Source organism: Odontomachus brunneus, unplaced genomic scaffold, assembly GCF_010583005.1.
Source record: "Odontomachus brunneus isolate Ranch 3 - 2012 unplaced genomic scaffold, Obru_v1 Obru_scaffold_080, whole genome shotgun sequence".
NCBI lineage: Eukaryota > Metazoa > Arthropoda > Insecta > Hymenoptera > Formicidae > Odontomachus > Odontomachus brunneus.
Window position 1 is genome coordinate 1,481,805 of NW_022639530.1, and position 21,749 is coordinate 1,503,553.

Genomic DNA, 21,749 nt, shown 5'->3' on the forward strand with positions numbered 1-21,749 from the left:
TCTCTCTCTCTCTCTCTCTCTCTCTCTCTCTCTCTCTCTCTCTCTCTCTCTCTCTCTTTCTCTCTTTCTCCCTCTCTCGCTCTAGTTTTCGCCTTCTCTGTTTATCGTCGAGGAACAAGGTCGGCATTGGTGTCGGACGTCGAGGTGTACATTGCCGGCGTTTCGACGACTACAACGACCGGATGTATACGCCGGCGTGTCCGTACGAGACACTGCTTAGGATGGACGCTACCCTTGTCCGTCGACTTCGATCCGGTAGGATATGAATACCTCGAATTGGCAGATATTGTCCGCTTCCAGAGGCACTCACTGCCGTGTCCGTCCGTCGACAAGAATGCGAGGGAGCGAGGTCCCAACGACGTATAGGTACAAAGGCGGAGAGACAGTGAGAGGGCCAGCGAGACGGCGGATAACTCCGGAATAAGGGGTTGAGAGTGGTCTATCGGAGGGATGGTACGGACGTCTATTGGGTTAGCGGAGAACGTGACGGAAATGTGAGGACGGTCCCGTGTCATCCTCTACGGGAACGTGACGACGTCGCGTCGACGCGGCCGAGAGATCACGGACGATGGCGAGTACCGGGGCGGCGGTTTCGTTCTTTGCTATTCAGCGCCGCGAACCGCGTCTTAATTAAACCACTCGGGAAAACGTGACCGGCGCGCACCTTACCATTTGTCGCCGATTAGTAGCGTCATCCAGTCCTATATTATTAGCTTCATCATGTTGTACCTGATGTAGGTCGCGCGTACAGACGGCGACGAGTCCGGAGGTATAGCAAATCGTATCGGCGGGACGCGTGACACGGCGGACACATGAGCGAAATTCTGTCTGTGCCGTTTCGCTTCGCTTCTTGCGTCATTGGCTTCGCTTCGATTTATTCCACCACTTCTCCGGAAATTCTAACGGTCTCGGTGCACCTGCGTGAAATTCTTATGTCTCTCTACCGTGCGCTCGGTACAGCGAATCAATGAGCCGCGTTTCAAGGAGCTGCTTGAAATCGCAGCACGGATTTGCTTCCCCGCAATTGCTGTTTTATTTCGCTCTCCTTTTATCTTGTAAAATTGTCAAAGAACGCGGCAACAGTATGCGGGAGGCGAAAGCCAATCGCTACAGTACTGCCAATACAAAACGTAAGAGTTGTGGATTTAGACAAATGCAATGCGAGCGCATTTCAAATAAGAGATACTTCAGTTTTTATACTATCCGTATACGTATGCACATATAGATATATGCGTAATAAGTATTTTATATCTGTTCTCTCTCGCTCTTTCTCTTTCTCTCTCTCAAGCAGAATCAGTATATTATTCCTTGAAATGCTATACTTGTAACCGCTGAGTTGTGTAAGTACATTGGAAATAAATGTTTGTCATATGTAATTACAATCACATAGAGAAACAATTATTATAAATTACGGTCGACAAAAGAACATTTTTTTTAATTGAGAAATTCAGTTAATAAATTAAATTGAGAAAACATCATTTTGAGAGAGATATTTATACATTTTATCATTTTTATAATAATTTTATAATAATTTTATAATTATTTTATAATAATTTTTACATATTTATAACTGACTATTGTGCGCATAAATGTCAGCAGTGGCTTTCAATTCTGATAGCGTCGAAGCGTTGAGGCTTCATTCGATAAAAAGTGTGCAAACCGATTTGCAACCGATTACATCAAATACAATTTTCTGGGACTGTACAGCGTGTAACGAATTTGTGTGCTACAAATATTAAGTACATTTGGTTGAATACTCACTGATTATCGCACGTAGTAATTAGATACTTTTTCTGCTGATTCAATCAGAAAGATTTAAACTTGAAGAGAGTGTGATAACGTAAGTCTCTTAGTAACATTGCGAATATTAAAAGAAACGTTGACGTAAGAATAACGAGAGCTTTCGAGTCAGCACGTAACGTTGTTACGGAGCGCTTCAATGTTTCCGCTGCTCGAAAACTCAAAAAGTGAAATATTTCTCCGTAACAATGTGAAAATTCATCGACCGTTTAATGTTTGCAGTTTGGCATACTTCTTGTGGTGCGGCTCGCTCTGCTTCATGGTACTTTGCCGAACTTCTCCGCGCAGGATAATCCGGCTGCTTTTCATCCCTGTTTCCACGTCAGGTGAGTATCTATATAAATCCTTTATGTTACGCGAGTCGCGACGAGGAATCCTATTACAATGTTTCAAAACTCGCGGCGATTGAGAACGACTGGAAACTTTATACCATTGTCCCTCGTTGAGGAGTAACGTATCCTGTATACGTGAGATCAAAGTGTTGGATGACAATGGAAACAAGACGACTTTATCCTTTGATCTGATTCAGGCGGGATTCACCTCTCGCCCGGTGTTGCCAACAGTTGAAAACATTTAAGCGGCAATGCTATTACGATTGTTTGTTCTCGCGCCTCCGCGAGAAGAATGTTTTCTCAGCTCCAATCGGGAATTCGCTCGATTATTCTCGCCCAGAGGGAGAGCTGATATAAAGGTGTAAAAATAACCGGAGATAATGAAGAACGGGCGCGAATACTTAATCGATTCTCTGCGACGTAATGAGCGCGGAGAGAAAAAGTACGTGTTCAGCATATATACACGTTGCGCATATTTGTAGATGCAATATTAATCTAATATTCTCCGTACACGTAATACAGCTATATTCCCCGTAATGAGAGACCGTCCCATGGGAGAAGCAGCAAGCGAGATATCGGAGCATCTGCTCATAGAGGGAGGGGGAGAAGAGAATTTCTCTTTTATTTGCCACAAATACTCAAGTTAAAATGTCTTTCTGCATAGCCGGTCCTAGTTGTGCTACATCTCGAAGTTCGGAAGCGCCAGTCGACTCCCGGTCGGAGAAAGATTTTCGATTCGTTCTCGGGTTAAACCGGGAGAGTCTCGTTCGTCCAACTTTTCTACTCCAATTGCTGACTCGCTCGCAACAGATTCGCGCCGACTCGCCCGCTGAGTCCCGCCGTCAAAAGAATCTCAGATGAACTGATGCTCGGTGCAACTTTTCGGTACAAACTCGAAAAATCTCCCCGTTGATTTCGCCGAAGACGGGAGATATACACACCGCGACAAACGATGCTCACCAGTGGCTTTAATCCACTCGCGGCTTTTCAACTCATTTTCTTCTTCGCCATCCTGTGTAAGCCTGTCCTATCGCGATATAGGTATCAAAACACGAATTGCGATTCGGCGAACGCGTCCACGAAAAATTTTCTAATATACGATCCGATTTTGCGAGCCGCTGAACATGTCCGGTAAATCCGATTCCGCTGTCCAAGGATGGCCGGCCAGCGTATCTATTACGTCTCGCAAGGAACGGACGTGTCCTGACGTTTCACGTAGATAGAAAATGGAAATGGCCGCGCGATGTGATTCTCTCTCGACGCGTCGTCGTGTAGATCTCGTTCACGATGGGATTACGGAGCACACACATGCACACACACACACATACACGCGCGCGTTATTCTCGTCGGTGATTTATACTTTTATACGTGTACAAGAGCGCGGGACGCGCTTCCTACGTTTGCGAGCAGTTGCCTTAATTACAGAGACGCGTTTCTCGAAGCTGTTGCGAGCAACAATGCAGCAATCAATCTCTCTTCACTATATAGAATTAATTAGTGGTAACCAGTCGTTATAAAAGCCGCGTTTCTATGGACTTCTCTCATACGTGGCGGTGTAACTCGACCGTAAGTTTCCCTTTTCCTCTGCAACTAATGAAAGAACGCTAATTAAACACGACGTTCTCTTCCTCCCTCTTTCCCTTTCCTTCACACGTTGCACTTTCGTTTCCTACCACCGACGCGGAAATAGCAGCGACGTGAACAAAAGCTGTGGTTACCGCTTTTGAATGAAGAGAATGTTCGATAATTTTAGCATACTAAAATATTGTTTTTGCTCATGTATACCCCTGCCGCTTTCATGACATACAGGGCGTTCGGCACAATGCGCAAAGATTCTCTCTCGTGTGTGTGTGTGTATGTGTGTGTATGTACAGGTGGAACCTGTCAAACTGAACAAAAATGTTCTCTATTATTTTGTACACAGCCATGTGAAATTTTGAGATATTGATTATTGAAAATTGGCTCAATAAATATGAATGCGATGGAACGAGCTCTTCAGGCTTGTCCAAGATGGAGTTTCATCTAATGATGCCTGAATCAATTCGCAATCTCTTGGTAATGGTGGGCGGTACATCATGCTGGATGGAAGAGATCGCCAACTGATTCAGACATCTTAGATAAGACCCTCTATTCTAGACGAGACTAAAGAGCTCATCCCACTGCATTACACGCACTCACTTATTAATTTTCTATCGTTAACATGTTTGCTATTAACGTCATATGTGTGATACAAATGATAGTAATTTAACACGAGGGTTAAAAAAGGCATTTTTCCCTACTTTTATTAAGACAATATGAAGACAAGTCCACTTAGGTTCTACACAGATATACAGGGTGTCCCAGAACTTCGGAGCTTTCGTGGAGGCATAGTACAGATTAAGATGAACATAAAAATCCTATACCATTTTGCGATATTTGCAATAATTATCGAGATATTAATTAAAGAAGATTTGTGAATGATTACGCGAGATATGGTAGATGAGTTGTAGTGACAACATCTGCCGTTATATTCTTATATATTACACTGCCGATTATTCGAATAACTATCGTTTTTAAAATAACCAATAGATTAAAATAGTCTTTTAATTTATTTACTATTTTATTCAAAAATATTCCTTTCATGCCACGTCATCTTTATATACTGCAGAGGCCGCCCTGATTAATTTTTATGCTCTTATTATAGGCCAGAAAATTTCTTAATAGGCCAGCGTCACGTATGTGTGACGAACAAAAATTTTTTATTTCCTTGTCCATGTTACCAAACTAAATCTGTTTTACAGAACGACATAGAAAAAAATTATACAACGTGAGTTATGGGAAAAGTCCTTTAAATTAATCGTGGTAGCGAACGTGTTAATATCTCGAAAATTCACGTGGTTGTTTGTAAAGTGGTGTAGAGAACTTTTTTCGTTCAGTTTGACGAATTCCATCTGCGCACAAAAGGACATGCCCGTTGCGCCAGACACCCTGCATATATACAAGCATATCGGAGCGCGGTCCTTTTTTCTTCAGCAAACTGCCGTCATATTTATTTGCTTTCATTTCGTCGCTACAATCGCGGTCCTTTACCCTTACCTGCTCCCTGCAGAACGAGCGGTGTGCGAACGGACAAGGGAGAAAACGGACAGTGGAACGGGGCGAACAGGAAGAAGGGAGGATATTACACGAAATACTTTCGGGTTGGCTACCGGGCGAGAATACTTTACGAGATGTATAATTTGGCTAGACGTACCGTCGTTTCGCGGAATTTACGATCGCGCGCGAGCCTACAAAGGGCCCGACCTTTCCGGTACACTCGTGAACGCTTCGCCGTATCCCTTGGGATCCTGTCGGGATCTCTTCCCTCTGTTATCCCAGCCGTTCATCCTCGAGAAATTTCCTTGCTCTCCGACGCGTGTATGCGGCGCACACGCGGTGGCACGTGTCCACGGTTTGACATTGCAACTCGAGCAAATTTGCCGGCAAGATGTCGGATCGATTGTCTCCCTTGAACGCGGGTGCGCGCACATGTAGTGGGAAGGGGAAACGCGGATGGAAGATTTCGCTGATACAGATGACGAGAGATGACCCCGGTGACACATTTGCGATGATCGCGCGCTGTTACGTATCGCAACGCATCACATTCCCTCTAACATTTTCATCATATAACCTCAACCTTAAAATTCCGTAACTTTAAAGCTTTGTTTACTTCCCGATAATTCGATCGTTAGTCTCAAACCTAGTCTCAAACAAATGTCCAAAATACACCTTAGAGACATTCCAGAAATATACATTCCTGGAACGTTTCTGGGATGTAATGTGGACATTTGTGCTGTATGAGCAGTCCGTTCGCGTCCGTCAGTCTAACAGTCAAGCTCTTGTCTAGTTCTTGAGGGCGACACCCTATTATAGCAGAGGCCCAAAAATGAAGTCCACTGTCCAATCCTGAACTGTTTTCATTCCCTACTATTAACGTTACGTTCGTGATCTTGACGCCGTCATGGACGTAACAGTGTGCCGCACGTTCGAACGGTCGCTCAGATGGTTGTTACCAGCGGCACCCGGCCAGGTCCGCGATGTTGCGCGATTAATACGGTAATTTAAGTTTAAGCTTGTTAAAGCGAACGACACCGGCGCGCGTAACTCCGCAGCGAAGCGCTAATCGCCGCTTAAATAGGCCGCCGATATAAATCATGCCTGTGCTCGGCCGCTATTAACGCGAGCTCGCTCTACATTCTGCCGACAACGCGCAATTACAACTCGGCCTGTATCGCGCGCGCGCACGGCACCCTGATGCACCGCCGCCTCAATCTCCCTGGCACGACGAAGATTCGCAATTTTACAGCGCGCCGCAACCGGTAACCCGTTTATCGTCCGTGTACGAGCGTTATCCAATTTTACACACGCGCGCCCAAATGCGCCGCGCGCCGGAACGGCTAAAGCCGAACGAGCCTGAGTTCCGCAGGCACGCCGTGAAGCACCCGGGCGACGCATCGGACATCGTAATACCAATGAACGAGAAAATATAGAGCTCGCCGACGGGGAAACGCGTTACGACGATGGCGCGGTGACATCCCTGGTGTGAGTTGACCCAGGTGCACTCGTCGACGAGAGTAGCGAAAGAGTACGGTGGCGATAGGAGAAGGGTATCGGGTCGGGTTTTGCGGAATACGCAGTAAGTGGAATCGTTAAAGGTCCTCGTCAGTTACGACAGACTCGGTGCGTAGTATATACCGTGTACGGTCTTTGCGGTGATTAATTCCACGTCGGATCCGCCCCATCGTGTCTCGGTCTATTGCCCCATGTGCAATGATATTATGGCCGCCATACGCATGTCATTTCCACCGTGGTCCACGCCAGCCTCGCTGTAAAATATTAACGCGTTGAGCGCCTCCGAAGGACGACACGACGCGTTACGAGGACAAACTTTCTCCTCCTCTTTCTCTCCCGCTGAGCAATCTTCTTCGGAGGACTTCCATATACTGTACTGTTTATCCACGAGAAACTACGTTTGTCACTCTCTTTGGTGAATTAGTAAAGATGCATTCGATTGTGAATTAATAAAAGGAATGTTTCACCGGTAATTTTCAGGGGAAATACTCTCACTTCACTGCTCCATGTTATATCTCACTGATCTTAACTACTAGGTATAAGATTTCATTGAAAAATCTATAATACAAATTTGTTACACACTGTGTCAAATCCAACATTGAGGAAAGAAATTATTGATCTAACTAAAGTTATAGTTATTTTTTTCTCCAACCATATTTTTTGTAGTAAAATGGTAGTGGCAACATGTATATGAAGTATCATTAATAGAATTTAATAAAAGAATAGTTTTCTTGACCATAATTTATAGTGATCATTTCTCTATGATTATACTACTGTGTCCAAAAAGTAAGGTGACATTGCATTTATTTCGAAAATTCTTTATTTATTCTTGCAAATCAATTTCGTCCCCTTCAAAGTAATCCCCCCCTGATATAATACACTTATTCCAACGGATTTTCCAATCTTCGAAACAGTTGTAATAATCGATTTCAGGAATGGCCTTTAGCTCCTTCTTCGCAGCGGCTTGAATCTCTTCTATCGACTCGAAACGGTGTCCCCGGAGCCAGAAGTCGCATGGAGCCAAATCAGGTGAATACGGTGGTTGTGGAACGATATTAGTCGAGTTTTTGGCTAAAAAATCACGAATAATCAGCGCAGTGTGTGACGGTGCATTATCGTCACACAGTTAGCCGCTGCGAAGAAGGAGCTAAAGGCCATTCCTGAAATCGATTATTACAACTGTTTCGAAGATTGGAAAATCCGTTGGAATAAGTGTATTATATCAGGGGGGGATTACTTTGAAGGGGACGAAATTGATTTGCAAGAATAAATAAAGAATTTTCGAAATAAATGCAATGTCACCTTACTTTTTGGACACAGTAGTATATAATTACAAATAGCAAACATTTTTTTTTGTGAACTTTCTGCATTTTTGACGATGGAATCAACGACTTCTATGCGACTTGCTTGCAATGACTTTGTGTTCGCAATGTGTATCAATAATAGAGACAGTTGTTATATGGAAAAAAAACAACGTGCATATAAATCTAGTTGTGCCAACCAGATTCAATAGCAAAATACGAAACAATTGTGGTCGCTGCAAAGAGTAATTTTTTAGTTAGAGTGACGATATCTGATTGCTCCAATCAGAATGCCCCTAGTAGAAATTGAATGTCTTCAAAATTATCATAAATGACTTGTCGCGGAAATAATCCATATCAAGAATCAAAATAACGGCTTGAATTCACAATCGGATATGGAAGCGCTAAGTAATGTTTACTTTCCGCTACTTAACATGATCCGTGACAAACATCTATAATTTGGTACCTTATCTATTTCTGTTCGGAATATGAGTGTTTTGCATACCTTTATAACGGAATGTTTGTTTCTGAAGTTAACAGTTTTCCATGTGTTTAGTCTGTTGACTGTTGGGTTGCTGAAGCTTTCCTATGTTTCACATCTTTGGTAAGAATGTTTTATTTATTTTTTAATTTTTGCGACATTTCTTGCCTTTTAACTTTTTAGACTTTTTAGACATTTTCAATTTATACAATTTTATTGTTATATGGTTAGTGAACGAACAATGATGTGACTAGGTTTTTACTTCCACAACCATTATTAACGGCGATTGCGAACCGTTGTGAACATTCCTTATTGGCTATGTATATAATCAACAATTGCGTGAAGAGGGCCACATCCAATGGTCGAAACTATATTATATATATATACTATACTATCTCATAATATAAAATAGTACATATATATATACATATAAGATTATTACTAAAGACTATTAGTTAAAATTATTCACTAAAATTATAATACAATTGACTAAAAAATGGTTGTCTTGACTATAATTTATGATAATTATTTCTCTATATAATTATAGTTACAAATAAGAAATATTTTTCTCTTAGTGCTAGCTTTGGTAAGCTTACGTAACGTACTTACTTTCAACCACATGTGATACGATTGACATTAGTTATAGACATAATTTCGCGGATATAATAGCCGCGCGGTAATCGTGTTCACCGTAATAATTCTTTAGAGCGCGGATATATATGCGTTTATTCTGTCATGTATTACGGATACGCTGGCGTATCGTAAATCGAGTGACAATCGGCGATTACGATGTCTATTGAATGCACGTGAAATCGAGGTACATAACGTCGTTATGTTAAATGACGGCGAAATCAGTTGGCAGAGGTTATTGCAAGACTTTATTGTGTTCTTTAAATCGCCGCAGGAGAGTTCATTGGAATTTATGCAGTATGGTAACTTGAAACTTCTCTTCTTTACGTTCGTAGGCTTGGGGAATACTCTCGAGAGGGAGATTTATAAGTTTATAAAACAGCTTACTCTGTGCGGAATATTTCGGTAAGCGGAAGGAATGCGCTATAAATGGTTAACGCAAGTTTCCCTCGTAAAAAGGTTGCTCCACTCCTCGCCCTGTTTGATTTTTATATTTGTTTCGTCCCTCTCTCTCTTTCTCATAATATCGTAACGTATATTTGCGCGCGTGCATACGAAAGAAAAATCGATGACCCGGCTAAAACGCGCTCACGACATTCACGATTAATATGCGCGAAACAAACATTTAGAAAAATCTTTCGTCCCGTAACGGAATATTTGAATTATAGGCGAGGAGGCTCTCGATACGTATGGCGACGAGATGTTGCCCACAGCATGACAGAGTGCACTTTGAATTTTATCAATATGGGTGATAGAGAAGCGTTAGAATAATCATGCGCAGTTCTATTGAACCGCGGAGTGGGTTCTGCGTGCACACGGGAGTAAAAAAAATTTTTTCCCCGACATTTACTTTATTCAATATCTGAATAACGGTAAATTGTTGAAATTCGGGAAACCTTTAACAATAGAGGCAACGACGAATGTCGCGCGCTCGAACTCTACGCGTGTAGATTTTCAATCGGGCGAGAATCACTCGATTCGCGCTCTACAATACGGCGAGAGCCAGTCGAAACGTTATGTTGTCGCATATTGACGTTGAGGCGATTTTCTCCAAGGAGGATGTCGAAACTCACTTTCATATTTATGAGCCACGTTACGCGAAAATGCAAACGTATGCAGCACTAGTCATTTATGGTGCGCTCACAATCATGCACGAGCGATAGAACTTCATGCATGTGATAGCAATAGAGTGTAATATAATGCCTCTTCCTCTCCCCCTCTCTCTCACGCTCTCCCCCCTCTCTTTCTCTCACACACCCTCTATTCTCATCGCTGTATGTATAATAGCATGTCTTTATGACGTAATCCTTTGACCGAGAATATTGTTACGAGAAAATTTGTATCCGCGCTCTCACGGCCATTTTCCTGAAAGTCCTGTTCAATCATCTTTGAAGTATTACTCTGTATTTTAATATCGCGTATCTCAATTTGCTCACACAAAGTATTTTGCCGTACATATTGCAAGTGCACGGTCTTTGAGAGAGGAGCAGTGTTAATAAAAAAAAATTACTTTACAGCGCTTGCAATCACCTGATCTACACCTGTGCACTGGAAAATATATCGTCGCGATTGGACAAACGTCTGATTAGCGACAAAACGTTGTTTTTGTTACATTACGCTGTACAGTGTCTTATCCAGTACTCCGATCTCCGTGAGGACGACACAACAAAATTCACGAGAAACGCCATTGATCACGAACAGTGGCGAAGGACAACGGAACTTACACTCATTGTTCTCCATCCGGATGATTCACAGGGAACACTAAATCCGCGGATCAATTTTCGCGCGGATACCTCATTGCCGGGCTATTAATTCTCACGATCGGAAGTTTCCGCGGTAAATGGTGCCAAGCTCGATTCTCTCGCGTCTGCCTTCTCTCCACATCGATGAAGGTGACCTAGCCCTTTATTAGCGGAGGCTATCAAAATGTATTTCGTTAAATATATTTTGCTTCCTCAACCGGTGCAACCATTAATGAAAACGTACACGTTAACGTGTATGCAACGGAGACATTAATTGGCCGGTTGTCGCGTGGCTATAATGCTCAGTAACGAAAAAGCGCCGAGGTATAACCTTCTAAGGAAAATTATTTCAAAAGAGTGCAACCAAGCGCCTATAACGTTTCACCTGATTTTGGGACCTTTGATAATAACAATTTCTTTTCATACAGTTAAAGCTCACGTCGAGTATTCAGACAACATAATGTCTAAAATCGGGACATAAGACATCTTAGAGATCATCTTTAAGATGTCTTTTAGATGATTTACGTACAAATGTCTTTAAGGCGCTTTAAAGATTATATTTAAGATGACTTATGTTCAGATTTTAGACATTATGTTGTTTGGGTAGATTCCAAAAATATGTAACTTATTATCTTTCTAAACTGACTCTTTTACCGTTCTGTATTGATGGTTTTCACCGAAGTATAACCTCCTCAGTCCTAAGACAAACTATTTCACAAGAATGCAATCAAGCGCCTATAGCGTTTCACTTGATTTTGGGACTCTCGATAATTCTTTTCATACGATTAAAGTTCACGTCAAGTCGATATTCTATTAAAAAAATATATAACTTTGATCTGAGTCCTTTATAACCTCTGATAATTCAGAGGCTTCAAAATTAGGCGAAACTTGGCCGCCCTCTTTTATGAAAGTATTAGGTTTTTTCTAACTTCAAGAATCTCTTGAAGTTAGAAAAAACTTTCTAACTTCAAGAACTTCAAGAATATAAAAATGTGTTTCGGAATTTTTAACTTTTTATATTTTGCGATGCAGCCAACTGTCAAACTTCAAAGATGCTGAGACAAATCAATTCCCCACGCATTAATCAATAGTCCAGTATGCTAGACATATGTTATGGTTTTACACGCTTCATATAAAGGGAGTCAGATTATAAAAGAAGGTCCAGCCGAGTGGATGCAGCAGAACTGAGGAGGATAAAGCTCGTACTAGTCTTAAGCAGAGTTGCAGATAGTGTATGCAAAATCGCTTCTCACATTAACTCAAAAACGAGACAGATTTACGGTTCAGGGTCGTATTTTTGTGCTCGAATATTCGCCTACCAGCGCTCGTCTCGGTTAATACCGCTAGTCAACTACGGGCATACGCGCTTCTTTCTCCCCGTAAGTACTTTCCCGCGGCGACTTCGTATACTCCCGCTTGTAATTTATGCCCTATTCAAGCACCTGCGCGCCTTCCCGGAATTCCGTCCCCTCCCGGGCCCCTCCGTAAACTCGTGTCGCGAGTTCACCGTAAAGATTGCATGATGATATACCCGCTGCAGATAATTAACATCGTTTACGGAACGCTTACAGTCGGGTTGTTAAATAGCCGGCCGGTGAATAAATGCATCTTGAGTAAATGAATGAAAAAAAAATACTTCATGGGAAATGAAACGTATTATCTTCTCTTTTGGATTAAGAGGAGAAAGCGTGTCGTGTATTATGCCGATACAACCTTTCTGGTGGGTAATTTATGACTTGTGGGATCGGCACGGAAAAAAACATTAGTTAAGTTAAACCAATTTTTGGTGAAATATAAACGAAACATTTCGATTGAAGCTACCAGAATTCCGTCTAAATCATGGACGTAGGAATATCTCGATGGAGCTTGAGGTTCCACTTGAGATTGAAGCTTCAGGAAAAACAGATATGATCAACCAAGATGGCGATGACATGAGATTATCTCCATTCTAATTGCATCTTAGTTTTTCGTTTTGCGATTTTTCTACTTTTGTAGCCTTTCGCGTGACAGTAAGGCATATTGTAGAAGAAAATGGCACTCTACTGCAGAAATTATGTTTGTTAACAGAATACATAATTTCGAAACGCAGCAATGCCTCGATTAAAATCACGCTGCGCGACTGTTCATAACGTAAAAATAGATTTAATTTTATACTTCAAAAAAAGGATTTTGTTGTTGAAATGAAAATATACCAAACCAAAATTCGGTTAAAATGGGATTAAACAAATATTTAGTAATTGTAACAAAAAAATTTAACTATAAAAGCATGATAATACCAACCAAATCGGTACTTATCGGTATTTATCCAACATTTTAGTTCCAAATATAAAATAATATTTTCAGTGCACGTGTATCGTATGCGTTATATACTGATGTACATACTAATTTAAGCAACCAAGCGGCGGATATTTCCCCTCATTCTTGTAGCTTAACACCCCGCATCCACAGAAGTGTGTTCTGATCAATCAAATTTTTTTGTATTGGAATGTTTTTTGCGACACTTGAAATCGCTTCGCGTAGTCTCTCGCGATTTGAACGTGACGCGACGTCGGCTGATTGCGTAATCGCGTAATGAAAACGAATTACTAAACGATCGCAGCGCAGTTAGCCTATCTCCCCCGCAAAGCCAACAGGAACGGGCAAGTTTCTGGACAGTGAAAATTCCGGCGTGGAGATAAAGCGCCCCTGACAAAGCTACTGCGACGACACCGCTGAGTGCGCGTAATTAGTTATATCCGGAGGGTGTTCCGGTTACTGTTCTCTGACGAATCCCCTGCGGTAGTAAATTTTATACTTCACGGCCGGGAACAAAGCGACGAAGATGATATCAAACAGCTTTTGTGACTTTTTCCGAGATTCTTCCACGTCTACATCAAAGAATTAGTTACCGACGCGTTATCAGCCGTCGCACCGCAAAATCCATTCCCTCCCCCGTGACGGAGATTTTATCCCTTGCGCCGTTTCGATTTATATCTCTGTGTGATACTAAAGCGGACATGTCTCGCGATGTTTTTCATTTCTCTTTTCTGTTTTTTACGTTTTCATCGCTCCTGGCGAAATTCGCGACGTGTGAACGGATGTACCGTTGAAGTTTGACGGCTCAGCGTGTCTTGTCTCGGAATTCCTCGTTGCTTAAGGATCGTTTACAATACGGTCGCAATTACATTTTAAAATTGTAGCACGAATCGATCATTTATTTCGCGTAAACTCGTAAAAACTTTCATTGCCGAATTCACAAAATTTACGCGAAGGAAATATTGGATTGTGTGTGATTAATGAATTCGTATGAATTTTTAAACTAGATTAAAATGCATTTTATTCTTTAAAAAACGATTCTGTTAAAAACAACTTTAATTAGTAATATATGCACCATTCTGTTCGACAATCTCTTTTACCATCTTTCACGTAATTTCATAATAATTCCTCTCTTATGAAACTCTTGCGCTTTTCCGACGAAAAACATTCCAAGTGATTTTTTACATCATCTAAGGAAGTTTATGCCGTCAAGGGAGTTCTGTAATGAGCGGAACAAATGATAATACAGGCTTGCATAATAGAGGATCTTAAGATATTGATTAAATCTTAAGATGTTTGATTAAACGAAGTAATTTGAATCGAATAAATCTGAATCCGAATAAATGAGATTAAAAGTGTCGTAAATGACGATTGTAGCCAACTTTATGCATTTATTTTAGAGATCTCAAATTTTTTTTAATATTTCTGATAATGTCATCACATAGTGTTCTAGTTTTTCTTTTTAAAATCTAGTTTTAATTGTCCCCATATGATATTTTGTTCCCGAGATATACTACTTTAAAGATATTAAAATTACAAATGTATACGTGTGCAAAGTATATCAAAAGTAGTACAATTGGCTAACGCATTATTCTGATTTAAATTTGAGTTTCGCATTCATTGGTTTAGAGGGGTTTTGGGTTCATGGATTTTGGGTTTATGGATTTCGGGTTTATGAATTTTGAATTTTTAAAGTTTGAGTTTTTTTTGGTTTTTTATATTTTGAGTTTATTGGGTTTTTGTGTTTTGGGATTTGTGGTTTAGGATTTTGGATTTTTTTAGTTTAGAGTTATTAGAGTTAGAATTGTTGGATATTGGATACTGTAGTATATATGATGCATGTACCTTGAACATGTATCTACTTGCAATTTTAATATCTCGCGAACAAAATATCGTATGAGGACGATTCAAAATGAATTTTAAAGGCTTTAAGATTTTAAAGACTAAAAATTAAAAAAAGAAGACTAGTACTATGCGATAATATTAACAAAAATATTTAAAAAAATTTGGTGTTTCTAAAATAAATGTATGAAATTCGCCCAAATGGTAACTTTTTACATATTTAAGCTCATTTATGTCAGAAACTTGACGCAATGGGCAAATTCTGAGGTTGGATTCAGATATAGCGTACAAAATTACGTAGAAAACTGTCAAATATCAAGCATCAAAATTATGCAGGTCTATATAATCGGAGGAAGTAATGTCGGGGGAATATGATAAGACAAAACATCCGAGCCAAACTTTAAGAATTTTTGTGGAAACAAAAAAGCACAATGAACCGGAAAGACTTATTACTGCCTTCCATTTTCATGATACAACAAAGACAACTGTTTTTCTTTAAATACTATCACTTACACCACAAAATATGTTTTGAAATGTCAGCTATACATAGATAGTTAACTGTATGGAACTATTCTCCTAATACCAACATGCGAATGCCAATTAAACAAAAATTCGCACGAACTTATGGATTGTCCAGTGGATAGATGATCAATTCGTAGACTAGTGGTTACGACTTTGAAACGTAACTGCAAGCGTATTGTAGACGATTCTTTAATCCTCTGGGGAGATCGCGTCGCGAGTATTTGCACCTCGAAAAGCAACGAGACCAAACGGATATACGCGTCATCCGGCGACAAGCGGAGACGATACAAGACCAGACAGAGGAAGACCCGGACGTTGTCATAAAAAGAGAAGACATCGCCGTGGGTGTCGGCTGCAAGTATCCAATTAGCCGATGCTCGAGAGAGACAAGTGGATATTTCGAGATGTGAGAATGTTCGCCGGTAGCTCCCGGTCTACCTCGGTCTAGATCGATGCATCGCGCAAGCGAGTGCAATAATGGCTTCCAGTGGCGGGTCTTTCGTCGCGCTTTCAAGATTACTTCGCCCTGGGCTTTGTTTTATTTTCTCTACTTTCGATACACGCGGCGAGCAGGGAGATGATGCGAGCTTAAAGCGACAAAGACTATAAAGGACATCAAATACAAAGCTCGATGAAGGCATTCTTGATATTAAAATTACTGCGCTATTGCGCTTTTTCGCGAGGTGTTACGGTTTATTACGCGAGGGGCGACTACTTGACTTCGCTTTGTCAGTCCTCAATAGCTGTCAATACGTTCGCCGTTATTCACGTCACTGGTTACATAGTCAGGCTGTGAGAGAAAAAGAAGCATGTATATAGTTTTAGATTGAAAATCCGGTTATTAAGAACCATTGTGTGAAAAACAGTCACTTGAATTAATCACTCTATTTAAACGCGTTGCATAAATATATATTATTTTCATACGGCAGAATGAGGATTTACATTATCCTGTTTTAGATTTAAATTATCCTGTTATTAAATCGACTTGATACTGAATCGACAAGTCGAAATATTAAAAAATCCGCAGTAATTACATTAAATTCTGAACATAATTAATTTGGAATGTCTAGTCGCCTTCTGATGCTTCAATAAGTCAGCTATTTAAATAATTCTTACAACTTACAAACTTTCAATTTTTTGAATTTTCTTCTCTTCTTTTGAAAGAAAAGTGACAAAACTGAATGTTCAATTAAACAAAAAAAAAATTGATTAGTGATTATTACAAAAATTAAAATCGCTAAATGATCACAATAAAATGATTCAAATGATTAAAATGATTCAAATAGAACATTTGAACATTTATTCGCATGAATGTTAAAATTACAAATATGTCAGTATAAGATATACTTAGCTGCTGCTATTGCGACTCGCGGACGAGCTGAAAAGAGAGTAACAACTTTTTGAACAGCAAGATAAACAGAAACTCAACTGGAAGCTACTGAAGACTGGGAGTCATATCTAACAGTGTCGCCAACATTATTAAACAAAATGTATCGCTTGTGGTTCATACCTCACCTAGTTATTCCCGGATTAATGATGAACTTTACGTGTACCGACGACGGAATGAGACCTCATTTGACGTCGCTTACATCGTCAATCTCGGAACTATCAACGTGATACATGAGAGATATATAAGTCATTCATCGTGTCGCTATCTCGACACGCGCCCATCCATGCTGTGCGAACGCGTGTGGCTGTGTGCGGAAGGTTGCGCGCAATGACGTTAAATTATCCATTAACCACTTTAGAGGGCATTAAGTCAGTAGGGCCGCGAAATTTCGCCGCTCCACCGTACGACGACGCCTCCGAGGTAGATCCAAAGTGCCTTAAAGATGTAGAGTGCGGTTAACTGCACGCATTTACACCGAGCCCCGAAGCCGCGGAATGTCTTAGACTAACTGATACGGCACGACGTAAATTCCCTATGGCCTCCGGAGCACTTCAGGTAAGCCGCATCGTTGGCTTTCTTACTCAAACGGCGCTTTCATATGGATCGCGCCTTGCGCATACGTTTTACGCATGTCTGATTATGAGTGTACTGAGGGAAAAAAATGATTAATCTAATTATGGTTATAATCTGAAATTATGGTTATTTTCAGAGTTGGGAAGTAGCGCGTTACTTGTAACGCCGTTACCGTTACAATTTTCGATAACGATCGTTACTTTTTTCTATTTGTAACGGTAATGGTAACGCCTTTATACTTTTACAATAACGGTAATGAATTCAATCGTTACTTTTATCGTTACTTTAGTTATCATTTATTCAATAGACGATGCGCTAGTCGCGCACTGATAGCGTGTATTCGGTATTTTTAATTGGATAAAAATATCTCATATCTCGCTGGAGGACAGTACATGGTTTTATCTTATTCTTCATGTTAGATTTTGCAATTTATAACAGAGAGGTTCTCGCAGAAGCTTTCCAATATATGCGATCTCTCTTGCAAAGAGAGAGAGAATTAACTTAAAGATTTAAAGGATTAGGGTCTTTAAGTCTGTCATTTTTATCTCTAGAATAAAATCTCATCTTAAAGCTCACGGTTAAAGCTAACCAATATCTTTATAACAAAGTTTATTATTAATTCTCTAATTTGTGAATATAGAATAGCAATTCGGAACATTAATCATTTATTTTTCCATTATTCGAATTTTTATTCTGATCAATCAAATAAATTAACCATATAATTACGAAAAATAGAAATTTTTAATTTAAGTATCATAGACATTTATTTTTCTCTAGAGACTTTGAAGTTTATTCAAATTTAAATAACTTTAGTCAAATTATATGATATTTTATAACACCTACATTATTCAAATCAATAAATACCTTTACATTATTCAATCAATTACCCTACATTATTCAATCAATAGATATCTTTAGTCAAATTAATTTTATAACATTCTACATTATTCAAATCCTATGCTCCATAGTGCGACAGGTTAACGAGTGGTTTTTGTTTAAGGTTAGCATTTTGTCAACATAATCAGCTAAACTAAAAAAGAAGAACATGCATATAAGGTTATTATCACTATAGTAATAAATTATTATAGTGATAATAAATCACATTATAGTAATAAATTTAATAAAAAGTGATTTTTTGATCATGAATTACAGTAATTATTTCTCTATATAATTTTAATTACAAATATCAAACATTATTTTCTCAATGTGGATAATGTTCCACGTGTATTGTCGCGTTGGAAAAATCATTCCTCGATGATTCGCGGCCTAACATCCACGTCAACATTATGTTCTTAACGATGTCTCAGTGCAATGAATCATCACTGGAATGGAAAATAGAATAAATCTAACAGTATTTCTTGCTCGTAATAACGATGCAGCTCCGGCGCTGCATTAGCTCTTCCGATTTACCGCCAATGTCACCGATATTTCACTCGGAAACGCTATGTAATACAAAATGCAACTGGGATTTACACGCTGCATATTATTGTTTCGGGAATATACACGGATCTCTGTGTACACATGCGTATAACGCGGTAAATGAAGTAGTAGAAATATACCGTATTCATTATATACACATAGGACATTAATCTTACGTACCGTAAATAGTTAGCTGGACATTATTAAGCCGCCCTTAGTATTTATGAATTTCGAAAAATCCCAACCCAGCCGTGTTTTAATTGCCGACATTACGTCGTTCATTTATCCCGAGATCGAGTGGAACAAAATTAAAATCTCGAGTGGAATCGATACTTTAACGAGTATCGCGCGCGCGCGCGAGATAGAGGGACATTGATATAAATATTTTACATATCTAGACCGCATCTTTCGTCAAAATATCAAGAGGTTTTCACGAGTTTAAAATTTAAATATTTATCCACGTCGAGACTAATAAATCGTTTGATATGAATTTACTCTCTAAAGTACAGTTCAGTTAAAAGTATAGCACTACAATCAAAAATCTCGCTGAAATAATCGGTTAATTAAACGATCGTTTTTATTACTACTGCCACTTGCAAACACAGACAATATTATTACACGTAAAGAAATTGTTAATTTTATTGCCATAAATATAGAAAATTGGATTTGACACTGCGTATAGCGAATTTATGTGCTACAAATTTTGTAGTGAGAAATATTATTTCCCCTGGTCAAAATCAGTAAGACATAAGACAAAGCAGTAAAGTGGCAATGTTTCCTCTAAAAATCAGTGAATACTCGCGGAAAGGTGGAATAGGAGAGACTTGAACTAGTTGTCCCACATTTAAGAATTTCGAAGTTACAACTTCTCAGACAACGAATTGTTGTGACTGACTATACAAACATAATAGAAGCAGCTTTTTTCTATGTATTAATCCTGTTAACCGTATATTGTATTTTGTAATAATCAAAATACAAACATAAAGCAATGTGGCCATCTTAGTACCAAGTTCAATTGCCTAGTATAGTGCAGGATAAAAGAAAGTCACGTATAAAATATGTATCCTAATCAATAGTTTTGGTATCTCCGCGAAAGGCCTCCACAATACTTTTATAGACCCTTAATTATGGGTCATTCACCTCCTCCGTTCATATGCTCGATTTTCACTGAAAATTGCTTTTATTGAATGAAAATTACTTTTATTATCCAAAATAATATATCATACACTTGCAAGAAATTTCATTCTAGCTAGTAACTCGTTACTTAATTTTATTCATTTATGATGATATTAATACAAGAATATTAATACAAAATTTCAAGAAGTTCGAAAATTTACTCTGCTATTACTAAATTAATTAAAAAAAATTTTTTTAACAGCTATTATTCCGTTTTTGATGAAATTCTGGAAAAAGTACCTATTGTATCTATTTGTTCTAAAATTATTATTTTGTGATTTTGTATATATCTATTGTTTCTCTCAAAATAAATGCTAAAAATATCATATGAGAAACATTTTCCTGGGGCCATCTAGACCCAGTCTTTCTTATTTCTTTTACTGATACAATCAGAAATATTTTTACTGACTCACTTTAAAAGAGTATATACTCGAAAAAGAAATCACCAATGTTACGAGACGGCAACGAACCTGTCGTTTATACAATAACGTTGACATTAACATCTATTAAGATCTATCAAGGAAACGTATGGAAGTGTTCGTCACCGATTCTATGAGTTTTACTGAATTTCCTTTGAGGAGTTGTTTCAGCTTTTAAACGTAAAAGAAGGCATATATAAAATAACGACATGAGTCTCTTATTTTGAGCTGCTCTATAACGTAAGTTACTCATCAAAATCACTGAGAGACACATCTACCATATATCTCCTTGCAGGAGCTTCCTTACGTGCTTGCTCAACGCGCTTGATTCGCCCCCGTTTCACTTCCCCGAGCAGCGACGGAGGTGGCTACGCTAAACCTTTATAGCCTATCTCATTTGGAGGGATATTATCAAAGCCAGGAGCTGATGCAGCGGCGGATGCTGCTCTTTCTTTCATGAGATGGGGAACAGATGGGGCTGTAAACTTGAAATCCTTAGAGGGGCCGACGTCCGTGTACATCGTTATGACGTAGCGTTATACGCGAGCGAACGACTGAATGGCAAGCGGGAACCACGCGGGAGATGTCGTTGACATCCCTCAACGACGTATCTGATATACATGGTCGCACGTTGAACCCGTGAATGTTTCACCCGAAACCTCCGTACGTCATCGTCCATGTCGACGTGTACGTCTTCCATTCATTACAACAGCGCTGGCGACGCACGATAGACGGCGGAACACAGACGAGGAGTATCGTATCCATTCGCCGAAGAGGCAGCACTGCCTCGGCGGGGGTGCGGCTAAATCGCGCAGCAGCCTCGCGTATGCGTTTCCTGAATCCATTCTGACGCGTCCGCACGCAGAACTGGATCGTCATCGGTTTCCGTATACTGGTAACCAAGACTGACGCATCCTGCCGAGCACGAGCGGGCGCGAGGTGATGCTTCGCCTTCGATCAATCAACTCCGTCGCTTCCGACTCTACTCGTTCGTCGGTTGGAGGGAAGTCGAGTAAATTACTACGAAACGGGTATAGTCTACGCCTTACCTATCCGGCTGGATGGCTGGGCCGGGATTGCATGCCACAAATTATCTGCGTAGAGACCCACCTACTAATTCTCTCACCTTCCTCCGCCGCCATCGCCCTCTTCCGTCTTTCCATCTTCTCTCCTTCTCTCTCTCTCTCTCTCTCTCTCTCTCTCTCTCTCTCTCTCTCTCTCTCTCTCTCTCTCTCTC

At 39.9% G+C, this 21,749-nt stretch overlaps 1 protein-coding gene across 2 annotated transcripts in view; it reads left to right on the forward strand.

Annotated features, from left to right (window-relative positions):
* Positions 1–21,749, forward strand: part of LOC116847562 (protein O-mannosyl-transferase TMTC1-like) — a 240,500-nt gene that overhangs the window by 150,027 nt on the left and 68,724 nt on the right. For both annotated transcript variants that reach the window (XM_032822660.1, XM_032822659.1), the window contains exon 6: positions 2,023–2,126. In XM_032822660.1, coding sequence (XP_032678551.1) covers positions 2,023–2,126 — 104 coding nt within the window. The remainder of the gene's footprint in view (positions 1–2,022; positions 2,127–21,749) is intronic.